The sequence below is a fragment of the Zalophus californianus genome, chromosome 1, assembly GCF_009762305.2.
Source record: "Zalophus californianus isolate mZalCal1 chromosome 1, mZalCal1.pri.v2, whole genome shotgun sequence".
NCBI lineage: Eukaryota > Metazoa > Chordata > Mammalia > Carnivora > Otariidae > Zalophus > Zalophus californianus.
Window position 1 is genome coordinate 137,494,415 of NC_045595.1, and position 18,222 is coordinate 137,512,636.

Genomic DNA, 18,222 nt, shown 5'->3' on the forward strand with positions numbered 1-18,222 from the left:
TCTCATGGTTTGGTGTCCGGCTCACATTCACGTCCGCGTTGCTATTGGACGTGCTCTAGGACTAAGAATTTTCTCTCTTTTGCTTTTTTATGGGGGACAGGGATTGCGACTGAGAAAAGTGCATAGTAGCAAAAAAGCTTTGCAGGCAGGTGAAGAAGATGGTCAAGATTGAGGGGAAGGGTGCATACGGATTAGCCCCAAGACCCAGCGGGATTTGTAAGAGAACTTCATCTGCCTGGTAAACACAAGGACCTTTTGCTAATTCATGTTTATTGAGCACTTAGGTTTTGTCTGCACTATGCTCAGTGCTATGTATATATTAATTAATTTTATCCTCATCAGACATTTATGAGGTAGGTAAGGTACGCCATTTTCATAGTATGGGGGAAGAAACGGGTTCAGAGGTAGTCACCTGCCCAGTGATACAAAGCTAGTAATCGACAGGGCCTGGATTCAGCCTTGTGTTCTGATCACTCAGCTACTCAGCCTTTAGAGAGTGTGAAAAGCAGGCTGAGATGCCCCCTCTATGGGCCAGTAAAGGGTGGGCTGAATGAAGTGGGGGAGGGGGAGGGGCATCCTGCATCAGAGAATTATCCTGTGCTGCTGACTGACCACGGACAGGTGCTGTGGGGGGGGGGAGGGTGAGGAATGGAATTCAATTCCTCATCCTGGTGACCCTCTGGATCCAGTCCTTATTGGGGTAGATGTAGGAATACACCCCATAGTGGTCCTTCTTTCCACAGTCCTTGCCCCAGGACACGGTGCCCACCAGGTACCACTGGCCTCTCTCCTTATCCAGGGTCACCATGGGGCCTCCAGAGTCCCCTGCACAGGCATCCCTTCCCCCTAGATGAAAAGGAGATGCAGGTTAAAGCGCTCCCCTTCTTAGCCCCAAATCCAAAGGAGCTTCCTTTTCCCCTACATCTGACTTATTGTTCATAAAATTGGACGCGAGGGGGCGCTATAGACCATGTGACCCAAACCCTGCCGGGCCTCCTCCGAGCTCCGCAATTTCAGAAAGTGCGGATTCGGAACTCTCCTTTCATAGGGGAAAACTTGGGCTTGGAGAAGGGAACGACGGGAATTTCTTAGCGCTCCTTTCTCTGACACAGTGGAATTCCCCAGTGGAATCCTGACTTTCCTCCTTCCTCTCCTCTGACTCCTCCTCCATTCAGCCTTCCAAACTGGAGGGTCTCCAGCCCTTCCGTGGCTGTCGGTGCCCTGTTGTACTCCTTCCTCTTAACTTACCTTCCTTCTCCCCAGCACAGATCATGTCCCTGGTCACTTTCCTCTTCAGAGGGGCATAGGCCTCCAGGCGTGTGCGGTGGTTCACAACTGGGATTTCGATCTGGAACATAAGGCCATGGTTGGTCCCCACCCCTGGCTGAGGAGTCTGTTTTGCTCTGGCACCCCTAGAGCTGGCTCCTCCCCGTCCCCTTCCAGGATGAGCCTGAGTCAACCTTAGACCTGGTCTCAGCAACTGCCCTCTGCTCCTGGTAAAGGAACACTAAAAAGAGTCAGAAGATCCATATTCTGTAACTGTCTCAGGCATGAACTTGCTGTGTGACCTTGAACAGGTCTTTTGCCCTCTCTGGGCCTCAGTTTTCTCATCTGTAGAATGGAGATAATATTTGCCTAGCGCATTCATTTTTCCAAATATGGAAATGTATTCAAAACTTATGGTCAGTCTACTTTCCCCCCATCCCTACAATTACTGGCTATGGAATCTGCGACATAGAGTGTAATCACGGCCCTTCAGACCTCTGAGACCGCTTCCTCATCTGAAGAAGGGAAGTCACCATATTTGACATACTCATAACATGGAACGGTACAGAGGAGATGAATGAGCAGATGTTTTGTAAACTACAAGCGCTGTATAAAAATGTTCAGTACCGTAGTGTTTACAGCTGCTCACCTTACAGCAGGCATTTACTTCCTTTCTTACTTTCTCCCCCACTACAGTATGAGCTTCTAGACACTGGGTCTGTATTTTGTAAAGTAAGGTACTGTGATTAGTGTTGCCCTTGAGGCTTGGGGGTAAATGTTGGGGTCGAAGTCTGGAACAACATGAGGAAACACCGAGTCTCATTTACCCAGAGCAAGAACGGCATGGGTCACATACCCAAAAGTATAACTTCTGCTGACCTTCACCGTTTAGGTCCCTCCTGGGCCACGGCCTTCTCAGACAGGTGGGGAGAGAAGGTCAGGGCAGGGCGGTCATGAGCCCATATCCTCAGCAAACTACCAAGTGCGTGACTCACTTCTACTCATCGTTCAGGTATTGTTCAAGTGTTACTTCCTCTGGGGAGCCCTTCTGGACCCAGAAGACGAGGTTGGATTTCCTGTTATACATGCTGGAGCTTCCTGCACTTCTTCCTCATCACATTTACCATGTTGGTAACTACTTTTTGTCCCTCTTACTTGACTATCAGCACAAGGAGGCTGGGGACCAGATGTGTTCTCCCCCACCTCCCGCCCCCAGCATACCTAGTAGCTAGCACAATGTCTGGTACATGAGAGGCACCAGGTAAATACCTGGGAGTTAATGAAGGAAGGGATGAATGGTTGCTGCAAATCCGAAAATTTAAAGTATGTTACAACAATGTATGTTGAAGGATGCAGAGATTAGCTATGGCAGTTACCAACCCCAGTCATGTCCGAGCCAGGCAGGTCTTGGGGGACATCTAACGTTCCCCCTAACTTTGCAGCTTGGGATACTATACAATGGTCTAGAGAGGCAAATGACTTGTTTAAGATCACCCAGCAAGTTGGTAAGAGCCAGTACTTGGAGCCATAGCTCCTTACTTTTTGTGCAGTATTCTTTTATGAAATGATATAAATGTGAACTTCTAAATGCAACCATCAAGTTCATTACTGCAAGGACTGCAGCTCTCAAGAGGCCATTCTTTAGTTCATTCTTGGTTATTCCGGTATGTGGATCCTTATGGTATACAGATGGATCACCTTTTGGGGTGTCCAAGCCCACTGTTTTCTGGAAGAATTTCCATTGCCTGAGCCTTTACTATGCTACAGAAACACTGAACAATGTTTAGAGACTAGAGCCCCACGTAGAACAAACAGACCAAGCTTGTTGGGATTCAAAGTCCCAGTGAACTTTGGGGGTGAGTCTGGGCCCCTGGAGTCTCTCTCTCACCCACCCTCTGCCCGAGACTCTGAATCCCTGAGGGGCAACATGGAACAGGAGGGTCCAATGTGGGGCAGGCAGAAGCATCCCTCTCTATAGGACATAAAATGAACTTCACCTCCATCAGGGTCTCTGGGAACCTTTGCAAGAACTGCTTTCCCCAGCCACTGACGATGACCATGTCCCCTGGAGGAAAGAAGACACGGTGAGAGAGGAGTGGCTGTCTGTGGGCTTTTCAGAGGGTTGCCTCTTGCGGCCCCATCATTCTCTGCTTGTGGAGGAAGGGTTAAATTTGCCCCATCAGAGAAAAGGCGACATGGTGCAGAGGAGGACTGCTGGCTGGAGCTCATGGGAAACAGAGGTTTGGGCTTTTATTTCTGGGAGTCATTAGCTGGTTGATTGGCTGTTCACTTGCCCCCATTCCCAAGTAGCACAGAACCTAAGCTCCACAGAGGTGGCCGTCTCAGCTCTCTGTTCACTGCTGTATCCCCTGCTCCAGTAGCGCGGGCACGTAGTCGGTGCTCAATCAATAATTGTGAAAAATGTAAAAGTTCAGCCTAGTCCACGATGCGCTATGCTGCCTTTGGTGAGCCCCCGGCCCACCCTCCCCTGCTGAGCCCCTGCTTCCCTACCCGTAAAACATAAAGGAGGCTGGACTTGGGATCCTCTAAAACCTCTCCCAGCTCTGATATCCTAGAAGTCTGTGAAGCTGGCAGGTGTGGGGACAAGGTGGAAATGGTTTGAGCACTGACAGAGAGCAATCATGTCTTCATGTGAAAAAGAGTCTAGCTACTGAAAACAGCATGGGGGGTTACGTGGGACAACCTGGCTTCCAGCCCCAGCTATGCTTCTTCCAAGCTGTATACTTGGGTAAGTCACTTCACGTTGCTGGGCCTCAGTTTTCTCATCTGGAAAATGGGACTACAACACCCCCCCCCCCACCACACACACACACACACAATGCTCTTATAAGTAGTAAATACTTTAGTGAAAGTAGAGCAACTGACACATGGTGGGCACACGGTGTCTGATAAATCAGACCCCTACCTGTGCCTTTCCTGTTGGCTCAGTTCTGTTCAACCAGTTTTTGTCACTTGTTCGAACACAAGAAGGTTAGCTGTGACGCAACACCACTGAATTTAGAACAAGATGAAAAGGAAGCCGATATGTTTGAGCGTATTATTTCACTTAAATATCACAGCCACCCTACGGGGTGTTATCCTCAGTGTCGGGGTAAGGGGCTTGAGGTTCAGACCCTTCCTTGAGGTCACCCAATTGGGAAGTGGCAGGACCGGGTTTTGAAACTGTGCAGGTGATTAAGCTATTGTCCCTCGGCTCCAAACTTACTCTTTGCTCTGCTTGGTGATGTTGCAGATGAGACTCTGAAGTGGCAGTTCTGCTTTGTTGGGGGGGGGCTCCCCAGAATAAGGACGCTTCCCGGAAGGCTTGTTGTTCCTGTTGGCACTGCCCCAGCCCCGGCGCCTGGTCGCAGCTGTTCCCCCCAAGCACGTCAGCACGGGGCCCCTCCGCAGGCTTCTGAGTCCTTTTCCCAAGCTTCTAGGTTCTGTGACTCCATCCTCTCCCCTTTGTTTCCCGCAGCCCAAGGAGGGGTGGTTTTTTCCTGTGGCTACTACCTGCGTTACATTAGCATCCCCTTTACTGCCCTTGTCCTCCAGTGTCCTGGATTAAATTCTCCCGCTTGCAATGACTCGTCTGGTTTCCATTTTCTCATCTGGACCCTGACTGACCCAGGCCTTCGAGAGTACTGATCAAGCCTGCCTGTTTACCGTGTGCTGCCTCGGATCCACCTCTGACTTAGCTGTTCTTGGGGAGGCAGCTGAGGGACCCGCAGACCCTGGCAGCTGGCTCAGCTGGCTCAGCGGTGCCTGGGGAGGCCCCTGCTATTTTGCAGGGGTGGGGTCAGGCATGGGACAGAGTACCTTTCTGGGGGGGGCAGGCCCTCAGGCAGACAGATGGGCATCACAAAGTCGCTCAGCACCGGGCTCTCCAGCAGCTGCACCAGAGCCACATCATTCTCAAACGTGTTGGGGTCATACAGGGGATGGAGGAAGAGGTGTTTGGCCCTAAGATGCTGTTCGTTCCCATCCGACCAGTGCCTCCAGTGCTTGCCTGGGTGAGAGAAGGCACACGAGGCACGGGGGTAATGCAGGCATGGAGGGTAAGGTCCCACCTTGTTCCCTGTTGCCCCTTGTCCCATCCGGGCTGTTTCCAGCCTTTAACCCTTTTGCTGCCCCTCACTCCCCTTTTCCCGGCCGTCCCACCCTACCTGACCTTCGTCATGTATTCCCATAGGCCCCCACCTCTGTCTTTCTTCTTGAGCTGATCCCATTGCCTTATAACCCTTATTCTGATGCTCCCTGCCACATGTTCAAACCATATCATCACACCTCAGTGCCTGGGTCATGTGTTCCTTCCTCCAGGAAGCCTCCCTGATTCTTGAGTTAGATTCTTCAGTTACAAGTCTCTTTCTTTTGAATTCCCATGGCACCTTATCTGTTTCTCTCCTATAGGACTTACTGCTTCCTGTCTTATACTAGCGGTCTCTGTGTTCGTATTTTATTCCTTTATTAGACTGTAAGTTCCTTGAGGGTGGGGACTAGGTCTTAATTATATTGTGTTCTTAGATCCTGGCATAGGGTCTGTAGTGTCTGTAGGCAAATATGTACTGAACCAAACTGAATCAGCTGATGGTCTAGACTTTATAGAAGAGACGGTAAGCTTGGATTGTCTGGGTATGACTTCCTTGAAACCATGGATTCCTAGAAGCCTGAAGTGTCTTTAGAATGATCTAGACTGGGCTCTTATTTTACCATTATAAAAACGGAGGCCTCGACTTCAGTGACCGGCTCGTGGTCTCGCCACCTGAAAATCTTCGCCTGGGGCTTGGACTCCAGTTCTAGCCTGTTCCTCATCCCAGGTGTCCTGCTCTGATAAGTGAGCAAGTGGGCACACCCCATACCCAGAACCAATGTTGGCTTCAGGAGTCAGCCTGCCCCTCACTCACCCGTGATGATTTTGAAGTCAGAAGGTCTGAGCCGGTCTGAGTCATGTAGGACTGGGTAATCGGGATCGAGCGACTGGTGGAGGCAGTGAGCGGCAGTCACGATCCAGCTGGATACTGAGAACCGAATTGTACATATGTTCTGCCCTACACTGCCCCGTCCTGTCCCCCATTGCTTCAGACCACTTCAGGGTCCCCCTTTCCATTGCGTTTCAGAGCCCCAAGTCAGACACTCATATAACCCTAATCTGAAGATGAGGAGTTAAATCTGATTTCATCTGCCTGTTCTAACCAAGAGGCCAAGACTGAACATCTGAAGCAGGGTTTTAGGGCTCCCTTGAACCTATGGGCTTGGTGAGTCTCGGACAGCCCAAGGTGGGTCCACAGAAGACCCTGGGCTTACTGGCCACCCTTCAGGCCTTGTGGTCCCTGGCCCAGCAGCATCAGCCTCATCTGGGAACTTGTTAGAAATGCACTCTCAGGCTCCACCTCAGATCTATTGAAAGAGAATTCTGCATTCGGTAGTAAAATCGGGGGATTCTAACAGGACCCTCAAGTAATTCCTATTCACTTTAAAGTTTAAAAAGCACTGATCTAGCCTGGAGCTGTCCTCGCCTGACTCCACGGTTGGGGAGGTGAGTGAGTGAGAGGAGGGCCTGGCAGTCTGGGGGATGCCCAGGCAGATGTGGACCCGTCCAGGCCTTCTTCCTTTGTGATGAGATCAGACCAGGAACTGGCCAGGGACTCCAGGCGGCTATCATTTTTTCCTATAATGTCAGAGCTGGAATGGACCTTTGATCATCGGGACCAACCCGTGGCAGGAAGAGCCATCAGCCGTTTCTTCCCCACCCTTGCTCCCACTCCCACCCACATTCATTCACTCCATTGCAAAATCCTGACAATTCTATTTTCTCATGCTTTTGAATCTGTCTTATTGCCATGCCTTGTCTCCTGTGCTTATTCTGAGGCTAGTGACTTCCCTCCCCACAATTGCCACAGCCACCTCACTGAAATCCTGGCTTTAGGATTGATTCTCCTTTCAATGTGTATTGCCCCTGGAGAGAACATCCTTATAAATCTGCAGCAGGCTTCAGGACAGATCTAAATTCCTAAGTACGGTATTCAGGGCCTTTGTGAATCTCCCTTCATTGGCTTCTCCAGGGTGAGTTTCCTGGTTCTCCCTGGTCCCATAGCCCTGGCACACCTTGCCTTTGAGGTTCACATGAGAGCCTTGTAATCAATGTTTGAGGGTCTGACTCCTCAACTTAGTCCTCCCCAGTGCCCGAGACTGACCAGGACTTCAAAGGTGTTTGTTGACTGAAGGAGCAAGCTAGAGCAGGAATATATATCTCCTAGCTCCAGTTAAGGGCTCTTCCTACCACACTGTCCTTCTGGGTCTCACCTCTAGTGTGGACAGTGAATTTCAATGGAGAAATCTTGGTCAGTCTCCAGGAAGAGGGTTGGGTTCTTTCACTTTCACCCTGCCCCCTAATCCTGGGTCCCCAGCCCTTTCCACGTCTCCTTACCTAGAAGGGAGCCCCCACAGAAGGGCTGCTCATTTGGGTATGATAGCATGGCAATCCAGGGGGTGGTGCCTTTCTGGGCTGGGCGTCCATTGAAGATCCTGGCCATCAGCTTTTGGGAGAACTTGGGGACCCCACACACTGCAGCCAAAGGAGGGAGGGACAGATCACACTGTGGCCTTCATCTTGCTCTTTGCCAGAGATACCAGCTCAACGCCCTCTCTTTTTATTTATTTGAGCAAGGAGCTCAATGCGGGACTTAATCCCAGGACCTTGGGATCATGACCTGAGCAGAAGGCAGATGCTTAACCACAGATGCTTAACTGACTGAGCCATCCAGGCATCTCTCAACACCCTTTCTTAGGCACATCTATTATTTTTGTTTTCCTAGCATTCATTGCTCTTTTAAGTAACAGCACCCCAATTTTCCTCTGGGGTCTATTCTCCCTCCATCCTTAGTCCATATGCCCTGAGTTGGTATGATCTTACCTCTGATTCTAGGGGTAAGAATGTGACCGAGACCTGATGAATTAAATCCTCTCATCCTCTGGGGACGATTGCTCAGAGATGGGAATGTAACTCCGAGCAGCCCAATGAAGGTCTGCCTTGGGAATTTTGCTAACCATATTAAAAAAGAGAAGGACTTTCCTGTTGGGGTTGCTAAGCTGCTGACTATAAGCTAAGGTCTGCCAATGATCACTTCATGGGGAGTCTTCTGAGAATGATGCTACTAATGGGAAAAAAGTGGGTCTAGATGAGGAAGAGTGAAGCAAGAGGGAGACTGTAGCTGATATTTGAGCTCCTTGATCTAACCATAACTGAAGCCTTGTGATATGGACTTTTCAGCTACGTGAGCCTATAATTCTCTCTCCCTCCCTCCCTCTCTCCGTCTGTCCGTCCCTCCCTCCCTCCTGTAAACTGTTTGTATTGGGTTTCTTTCACATGAATGAAAGAGTCCTGACTGATAAAGAATTTTCATGCTGTATCCACTGGGATCTCTTCTCAGAGAAGCCCTTCCTCAGGGCCTTGGGGGGCTGAAGACCCCTACAAGTGTCTGCCTGCTCCATATTGTTTCCACTGACTTGGACTTACAGACACAGACACAGCATCTTATAGCTAAACAGCCCTTGAAGACCATTTAGTCCATTCCTCTCATTGTAGAGCTAAGGAAACTGAGGCTCTGAGAAGGGAATTAACAGGCCAAAAGTTACTCTATGAGTTAGTGACAAGACTCATTCTAGGTCTCCTGACTTCTGAGCTTTTCCTACCCTAGCCAGCACCACTAACTCTTACCTGTGTGACTTCCCAGAGCCCTCATACCCAGGTAACCATCTGCCTTCTTTGTGACTGTCACCTAGCTGCTGAGTAGGCCTGGGATGCATCTTCAGCGAATGTCCTTGGCCACTGCCCCAGGCTAATGTCCTGTCCCCATTCCCAGTAGAATCTCAGAGCCCACTGGGTGAGAGCTCCCCCAAGCATCTTCTCTCCATCTGCCCCCTCTGTAAACTTTTTTCTCTTTAGAAGTAATTCTGGACTCTGGATTTCCTCACTTCCACACTCCTGAGGACCTGGCTTGGAGGATTCTCAACCTTCTCCAGCATCTTGAATCTCTCCTTTGCTTATACCTCCAAAACATGGCCACATCTTGTTACTCTAAAACCATGCTTCCGCTTTCCTGGCTTCTCATTCATTCCATAGTCTCTCCCTCTCCACCTTTGCATAGCCAAGCTTCTGGAAAGAGGAGTTGACACTCATTCTCCACATCCTTCCTTCTCCTTTGGAGGTGGATTTGGAAGAAGAAGGTGCCAGGCTCTGCACGCTCCTGGGAATAAAGTAGCTGTTTGGACATTTAATAGACCCCTAATCATAGATGAAGGTAGAATGGCTCTGGGCCCGTACATGGGACTTCAACAGTGATATTTACATGTGTAGGAAGATACTATTTGAAATTTCCTCTCATGTATTCTTCATTTCCAGGGATTTCCCTTGCCCTCTGGCTCCCTATTATTAAAGCTGGAGCATCCATTGCTTTAGGTGAGGCTGGATACAACTTTGAGTTTTGAAGGAGCGAAGCAGAAACCAAAGTTGGAAGTGGAAATTTTCATTTGTAGAGTCAGGGATTGTGGTAAAAGATTTGTAGGTTTCCAGGGGCCAAAACCCAGAGAACTAAGTATACCATCATATGAATTTTACTCTAAGTCAGAGAAAGGAGGATGTGAGTATAGTCTCCTGCCTCAGGAGAGAGATAAAACCTAGGAGAAGTCCGGACACAGAGTGGGGGAAAGGAGGGAGGGAAGGAGGAGAGAGAGAGAAGAAAGAGGGAGAAGGAGGGAGAGGAGGGGGAGAAGAAAGAAGGAGGGGGAGGGGGAGGAGGAAGCGGGGAGAGGAAGGGGGAGGGAGAGCTGGAGACTTTCAACACAGCAGGGGGCCTACTTCTTGGATCCTCTCAGAGTTGACAGCAGAGACTGGATGCTTATCCCTGGCGAATGTCCTGTCTGGAGACTGTCCTCTGGAGTGCCCTGTGGCATTGGCTCTCTTGACTACTTTATCCCTCCTCATGCTCCCTCCTTGGCTTCTGAAGCACTTCTCTTCCTGTGTTTCTGACCCCTTTTTGGTCTCTTTCTTGAGGTTTCTCTTCTCTCCATGCCTTCCATGCTGGGGTCCCCTTGACCAGTCCTTTGTCCACTCTTCTGCACACTCGCGGTAGATAATACCAGTCTCCTTCCGCGGCACACTACCACCTATCCTGTACCCTGATGGATTTCAGATCCGTGTCTCTGACCTGCCCTGGCCTCTGAGCCATTCCTTTCTTGCTATTCCTTCCTTACATCTCCAGCTGGATTGCTCATGACCTTCTTCCCTCTGACATTCCAAATGTCTGTTAACGCCCGCATAGACGGCATCCCAGTTGCCTCCATTTCCTTCAGCCCCTTATTCAAGCAGCCCCTAAGTTGATAAAAAACCACTAGGAGAAGCAGAGAGTAATGTGTTTCCTCCATGCCATGTCACAGAGTGCTTTCCATGTAACCTCACGGTATCTCAGTATCTCAGTGCGTCACAACATAAATATCTGGAGGTAATGGAAAAATCTGAAATTTTTAGTAGAATCCAAGACAGATAATCCTCAAGACCAGTTACATGTAAAACATCAAGCACAATTTAGGATTCTTTTAGCTCTCAATAGTGTAAAAAACATGATGTTTTCATTATGATACAAACCCCAAAGGCAAACCATGGAGTGCATCCATGGAGAAGCCTCACTAACAGGTGAGCTGTACACCTGACCCGCTCCATGCCTGCACCACTTCATAGGATTCTTATACACCAAGCCCTGCTGAATACACTACTTGGATGTTTTAAACTCCTCCCGCATCTACATCTGCACCGGCTTAGCCCTAGGGCTGGTGGGTTTTCACCATCTCTCTCCAGAGTGCTTCCCCCCACTTCCCACACCCTGCTGCCCACCCTCAGTTCTGCCCATTCAGAATCCCCTGTGGATGAGACCCTGCATTTCTAACGAGCACTCCAAGTGATTCTGATATACTCCCACTTAGAGAATCACTTGTCATAGGACAGCACAAACATAGTATAGCCTTCGAGACTCCTTCCACTCTCCCGGATTCCCCATGCTCCCGCTCCACTCATGCACGCTTCCCTGCTTGATCTTCATCCACCCTGGCCCTTCTCTCCTGTCTCCTGGTGCATTCTTTGCAGCCTCTTTGCAAAGCTCTCCAGATCCCCTTCAGCCCTGTGACTCTCTCCTGCCTTTAAGCTCCCACAGTGCTGCAATCTCTACTTCTCTTATGACACTTGACACCTTTCACCTGTGTGAGACCTAGATGCATGAGACCCTGTCTTGCATGTTAGTTTGGACTCTTTGAAGTCAAGGACTTAATTGGCAGGCACTTCAGTGAAGGCGTGCACAGCCTAGAGGGACACATGTCCATAACTGGCTCCATTCCTCATTACCCCTTCTTGGATGAGGTCCAGATGACAAAAGTTGTACCTTTTCTGTAATGGGACAGATAGTAGCTCAATGAGGGGCCAGTCTCTCTTCAAAAAGCCAAAAATAAACAAGCGTCAACAATCATCAAACCCCAGAATGAAGGCTGTTGGTTATCCACAGGAAGTTTATTTCCACTTTAGGCCCCTGACAGGAGAAACAGAGTGCAGAGGTGCCTTGCAGAGTAGTGAAGCTTGTGATATAAAATATACAAAATATAGCACCCTCTACATGCACTGTTCATAGACATAGGAGTGTGTTTTCATGAACCGTTTGGAAAAGTGGACACTTCCTAATTGTTCTCTTGGAATCCCTCTCAGGGACTTCTCTGGCTGCCTCCCTCTGATGGAGAAATCCCCGAAGAGCAAGCTCTGGGGAGAAGGAACACAATCAACCTTGTGAGGCTCAGGGAGAGGCTGCGGGCGGTCAGAAGACTGAACGCTAGAGTTAGAAGGACACTGAGGGGGATCTAATGTCTTCCTTTTACAGATGGGGAAACTGAGACCCACAAAGGAAAAGCGATTTGTGAGAGGTTAGACAGCCAGTGAGGGGCAGAGCTGACGCTAGAACCCAGCATTCTTGGTCTTATCTCTTTTCGCTGCCTTTCACGGGCAAGTCTCTGCTTCCCTTGTCTGGCTCCTGGAAGCCCAAGGAGCAGATCTCTGTGAACATCCGTGCCAGGTGGGCTCTCTGAAGAGCTCCGACTGTGGGCATGCCAGGCGATCTGGTGGGACCAAGGTACACCTAATGTCCTGAGCCCACTCCTTCTTCCCTTTTCCTGCCCAGAAGCACACACAGCGGGGCACGGTGTGGGCCTTCTCTTTTTCCAGGCAATCCAGTTGAGTCTCTGTTCCTGGGACTGGGGCTTAGGTGGCCTTTTCAGTTGATATACTTCAGAGCTGGAAGTTTGCTTCATGCTTGTCTGGAATGGCAGGTGTGGGCACCTGTGTTGTCAGCTGGTACTGGAGAGTGACGTATGAGTCCAAATGATGTGTTCAGAATCAACAATGGAAGTTCTCAGGGATGGGGAGGCTCCCGTTGATATTCTCCTCCCCCTAGTCACCACAAAGCTTTCCAGCTTTCTCTTTGTCCTTTAATAGAGAACACAGGGATAAGGCTTGGATTACAAGAAACTTTTGGGAGAGAAATCCAAGGGATGAAAGTAGCCCCAAGACATCACACTAGGGGACAGGGCCTTAGGGTTCTGGCCCCTGTCTCCTCAAGCCTGAGTGCTTTCCCCCTAAAAGGGACTAGACTTGTCTGTGTAGAGGGCCGATTTGAGAAAAACAGATGGACTCAGTGTTCGGCTCAACACAAGGGATGGTTTTCTAACAATCAGGTCCAAGCTCAGGCACACCAACAGTGGGACCAAAGGGTTTGATAAGTGAGTAGGAGTGCATAAGGCTACTGGGGTCAAGCCCTTCTGGAGAGGAGTGCTGGGATTAGCCAGAGGGCTAGCTCCCTCATTGTACTGCAGGGGAGAGTGAGGCCTACAGAAGGGAAGGGGCTTGCTCAGGGCCGTGGACCCAGGCCTCTTGCATATACCCTTTCCCTGTACCACACTGTTGCCTCTCAGAGCCCCGGGGGCTCTCTTGGGAGGATGGGAACAGAGTGTTCCATTCCATTTGGTCTGGTGAGTAACTTGGAGTGTGCCGTCGGAAGTGCGTGTACAGCTGGTGGAGGGCAGGCAGGCCCTGAGGACGTCAGTCAGCTCACCGTTCCACCTGGAGCTCTCCCAGACCTTGTGGGGAGCCCATCTGCTCCCATACCCAGTCCACATAGTTGGAGACCTTCGTGTAGACCCCATAGACCTGCTTGCTGCCACATTCTTCAGGGCCCCCCCAGGACACCAGGCCTTGGGCCACCCAGCGCTGGCTCAAGTCATCCAGAATGACAAAGGCCCCACCACTGTCTCCGAGGCATGTGTCTTTGCCACCCTCGTAGTAGCCGGCACAGAACATGTTCTCCGTGACGCTGTAGTTCCCCGACCGGGACTCATAGCTGGTTTTGCACTCTGCATACGGCACCACGGGTAACTTGACGTACTGCAGGACATCTGACAAGGTCCGCGTGCCACTGCTGATGATCTCATCCACTGTCACATTAGGATTGGAGATACCCCAGCCAGCTACCAAGCCCAGCATATGGGGCTCTGGGCCTTCGGGCTCAGGACTTGGCAGGCAGATGGGCATGACGTGGGGCCCCAGGGGCACAGGTTCCAGGAGCTGCACCAGAGCTATGTCATGGTTGTAGTTCTGGATGTTGAAGTCTGGGTGGAGCACCACTTGTGCCGCAGAGCTGTTGACAGCCCCTGATTTGTCCCGCACATCATGCAGGCCCAGGTAGACGGTGACATGCTCCTTGGAGACCGGGATTACTGTGTTGTCTCTTCGCTGGGAGCGCAACACGTGGGCTGCTGTTAGGATCCAGGACTCAGAGAGCAGGGCCCCACTCCCAAACCACTTGTCGTTCGGCACCCTCGAGGTGTCCTCCACCACTATCAGGGCCTGCCACGGAAAGAGGCCAGGCTCAGCATTCCGGCCCCCAATGATTCTCTTGACCAGGTTTGGCAGTGAGCGGGAGGGCTGACCACACACTGTAAGGAGAAGGAGGGAATGGGGACAAGAAACAGGAACTGGTCAGATCAGCCACGTGAAAAGAGCCACGGAAAGAAATTCACATCTCATCCACTGTAGATTATGCCACCATGGGACCCTACTCTACATTACAGGACCATGGTGGCCCGGGAGAGCTCTGCATGGGTGTGACCTTTGACCCAAGTCTTTCTAGTTGGCCTGTGTGTGGTCTGGCCCTTCTGTAGCCAGTGCCATCTATGGACCAGACCACTGCACGCATGGGCCTTCACCATCCTGAACCATTTCCAGCCAAGTTCACTTTGGCCTGGATATTCCAGAAGTGGCCCATGCTGTGGGCCATGATACTTAGAAAACTTCTGGAAACCATAGGTCATGGGCTTTGAGAGATGGAAGGAAACTAAAAGACTGTCTAGCAGGTCACAGTGAACACTGGACTGGGAGCCAAGATACCTGGGGCCTTCACCTGGCTTTTCTCTCCTATGTCCTGTGTGACTCTGGGTAGGTAAATTTGTCTCTCTGGACTTAAATTTTTGACCTGCTAAATGAGGCAGTTGGTCAATATGATCTCTGTGGATCTTTCAAATTCCAAATTCCCTCAATTTTTATTTCATGTTCCCTGGCCACCCCCATTTTATAGGCGAGTAAAACTCTCCAGACGTGAAGCAATTAGCCCAAGGTCACATGGCTATGAAGTTAACAGGGGCATTAGCAGAGGGCTTAACTAGATTCTAAGATCAAGGTCTTGTCCTGTTTCCCACAGTGCCTCATTACATATACAAATCATGGTCATGGGCTCTATAACTTTTTCTTCTTTGGCCTAAAGGACTCATGCTCTGAATGCATGCCCGGGGCGTCCAGGGTTAGGGAAACGTGGCATAATCTACAAGCAATGATGCATAGGCCCTGCTCTGAGCCACCCATCATTGCACCCAGGAACCCTGTAGTACCTTCAGGGGAAGAAGAAAGGTCTGATCAAACTTCGTTCCACTGAGTTGTACCCCGAGCATGCACATGCACCACCAGCCTCCTGCAGCCAAACGCCTTTGGCCCATGAGCAGGGGGTCTTCAGTACCACTCCACCGCTGGCCAAGAACAAGCTCACATGAGCCTTCCCAGCAGGGTTCTTAGGCCTAGGAGGTAAGCCTGGTGTGAGTATGGGCTTCTTCCTGGTTGCAAATAGCCAGGCTACACTCTTTGGTCCTGGATACTTTCAATGATCCTTTAAAGACCAAGGAACATTTGAGTTTTCTTGGCAACTTTGGGAGGTCAGGTTTTCAGCAATTTCATGCTTTCCAGATGTTCTTCTTCCTGATGCCAAAGGCTTCTTACATGATCCTTATGCACCCTGTCATTCCCACCAGGCCAGATGTGAGCTGGCCTTTGCTAACTTTCTGTGGCCTGGTCTTCCAGAGTGGAAGGCCAGACTGTTAGTTGCAAGCCGCAGCCTATGGGGTGACATCTCAAGGCGATCTGTGACTGGCCCTGCACAATAGCTCATTTAGTGCTGAAAGGCCCTCATCTGGTGAGGGCCGGGCCTGTGGCTGAGTCCATGTTTACAACAAAGCCAGCACTGAATGGTGCCTTTTGCCAATGTCAGAGCTGGGGAAGCTTGGAGAACCACTAATTTACAGATGCAGAAATCGAGGTTCAGAGAAGACAAGTGACATACTCAGTCATTAGTGACAGAGCCAGAAGAAGAGCCCATTTCTTCTAACTCTTGCTTCATTTTCTCCACTAGAGTCTGTTTTTCTTCTTGATACGCTTTTGTCCTTTCAAGAGGTTGAATGATGCAACGAGCTTTGAGAAAGCTCATTGAAATGAGGCCATTCTTTTTGGCTGCTACCATTCTCCATCCAGTCTTTCCTGGAACAAAGGTGTCTTCTTGAAAACCTAGAGCTTCAGCTGTGCTGAAGCCAGATTCGGGCTCTAGAGCACTGGAGGTACTGAGGGAGGGTCCTTAAAACAAAAATGTGATATTCTAGAATTCTGGGTCCATGAGGATGGCATGAAACACAATCAGAGTCGAGAACGTCTCAGCATTGCTTGTGCTTATATCAAAGTCTTCGCTTCACCTTCCAGCTCTGCCCCTAACTCTGTGGGTAGCCTTGGGCAAATCATTACACCTCACTGCTCCTCAGTTTTCTCACATGTAAAATGAAGGGCAAATAATATTTGCTTAATAAGGTTCCCTGGAAAGGTGGATATTATGATGCTAGATAAAATGGCTTTCTCCTTTCTGGCTTGCTTCTGTGTTCAATTTTGATGTTTTAGGAAGAAAGAATTTAGAAATCTCTGGCATGGTCCAATGGTGAACCATGGTTCTTCCCAATACCAGGTATTAAAAGAATTTCATGACTCCCTGTATCTAAGATGCTTTGTATAAATATAGAGGATGATGACTGTTAAGGGTCATAGAATGTTATGGATCACCTTGTCCTGCTCCCTCACTTCTGGGGTATGGAATCCTAGCCTCAGAGAGGTGAGATTACTTATCAAAGATCACAATAAGAAAATGATAGCACCAGGACTAGGACCCAAACCCCTGACTCCCAGCTCAATGCCTCTTCCCCTTCCAGAGGTTGCAACATGGCTGCCCAGGACGAAATCTGCCTGAAATGCTTTTTCCTTTGGCCCACATGGTATTTTAGCAAAATGGGAATTAGATTTTTCAGTTTGCCACAGCTCCACCATCCCCTATCTTTTCTGAGGGTTCACCAACTGTGCCCTTGAGTATGCTCCAGACTAAGCCTAAATGAGATGATAGGAATCAGCAGAGTATGAGTGGGTTGACCTTTCCTCTGCTCCACCTCCTCCAAGTTCTTTCTTGGGCATAAAGCCCTCCCAAGTGAAGTCTTCCTAACCAGTGCTCACCCCTCCACTCCCAGACTACCACATGCAGTGAATTCCTCCTTCTCTAGGATCTCATAGCCACTGTGATGGCCAACATGGAATGCTAACATTTTCTTTGTTTTTTAAGGACAATGGCAGACAACTCCATAGTCTTTCCATTTTAACATCTAAATCTAACATCTAGAAGCTTACTGAGTGGATATTGATGGTTACTAAAATGTACCATTCAGATAATACACTTAGTTTTCCCAACACTCTAATTCATAAAATACAAATGCCACCCGACATTTAACTACACGGCAAAGCTCCTGCTTTGCTGCTTTTCCAGCGAACATGCAGATGGGATCAGCATCGATCCCCAGTGCTGCTCTGAATGGGTGTGTCTTTCAATTAATTCTGCTTGATTAATTAAATCAATTGTGCTATTCTTGCTTTTATTACAAGTATAAATTTCTGTGCCTGGACTATTAATTTTTTTTTGGTGTGGATTATTTGTTTCACCCTACAGTGTGCATTTGAGGCTATAATTTCCTAGTAAGTCGATTTGAATGTAAGTGTGCCCTATGATTGCAATGCAAATCACCCATACTTTTAAGGCTAAAGCAAATATCTACAAAATGTCCCCCAAATCTCTATGCATAGTGACACTTTCTATTACCACAAAATTCTTTTTTCATTTTCAAGTGGGGTCAGTAGGTGAGCCATAGAGTCGTAGCAGTCAGTAAGACTTGAACAGGTTGCTCTTTGGAAGAACTTCTTACTCTGTCCTATACTTGTTATTTGTCTTACGTTGCTCATCTCCTCTACAGCACAGTGAGTGCTTGAGGACAGGATGCCCACATTCCTGATTTCCCTGGTGCACAGCTGGTGCACACACAAACTGTTGGAGGGAAAACCTGGTAGGAAGGGAGCAGAACTGCAGAGAAAGGAGACAGGAAGGCTCTTGGTGTGATAGCACAGGCTGAATATAGAAGCTCGTTGGTTTGCAAAGGTGTGAGGCTGGGCTTCTGTATCCTTGGCTCTCTGAGGTATCTTTTAACAAAGAACCAAAGCATCATGGTCCCCATCCCCACTCCATCAAC

At 49.4% G+C, this 18,222-nt stretch overlaps 1 protein-coding gene across 4 annotated transcripts in view; it reads right to left on the minus strand.

Annotated features, from left to right (window-relative positions):
- Nucleotides 1-655: 655 nt before the first annotated feature.
- MASP1 (mannan binding lectin serine peptidase 1) overlaps nucleotides 656-18,222 on the minus strand; it is a 62,243-nt gene continuing 44,676 nt past the window's right edge. For 3 of the 4 annotated variants that reach the window (XM_027584466.2, XM_027584467.2, XM_027584465.2), the window contains one exon: nucleotides 11,783-14,289. In XM_027584466.2, coding sequence (XP_027440267.1) covers nucleotides 13,406-14,289 — 884 coding nt within the window. In that variant the 3' untranslated portion in view covers nucleotides 11,783-13,405. Of the gene's footprint in view, nucleotides 847-1,248; nucleotides 1,349-3,263; nucleotides 3,332-4,953; nucleotides 4,956-5,085; nucleotides 5,276-6,170; nucleotides 6,285-7,693; nucleotides 7,832-11,782; nucleotides 14,290-18,222 lie in introns of those variants that run through there. The other variant, XM_027584468.2, reaches the window with a different exon arrangement.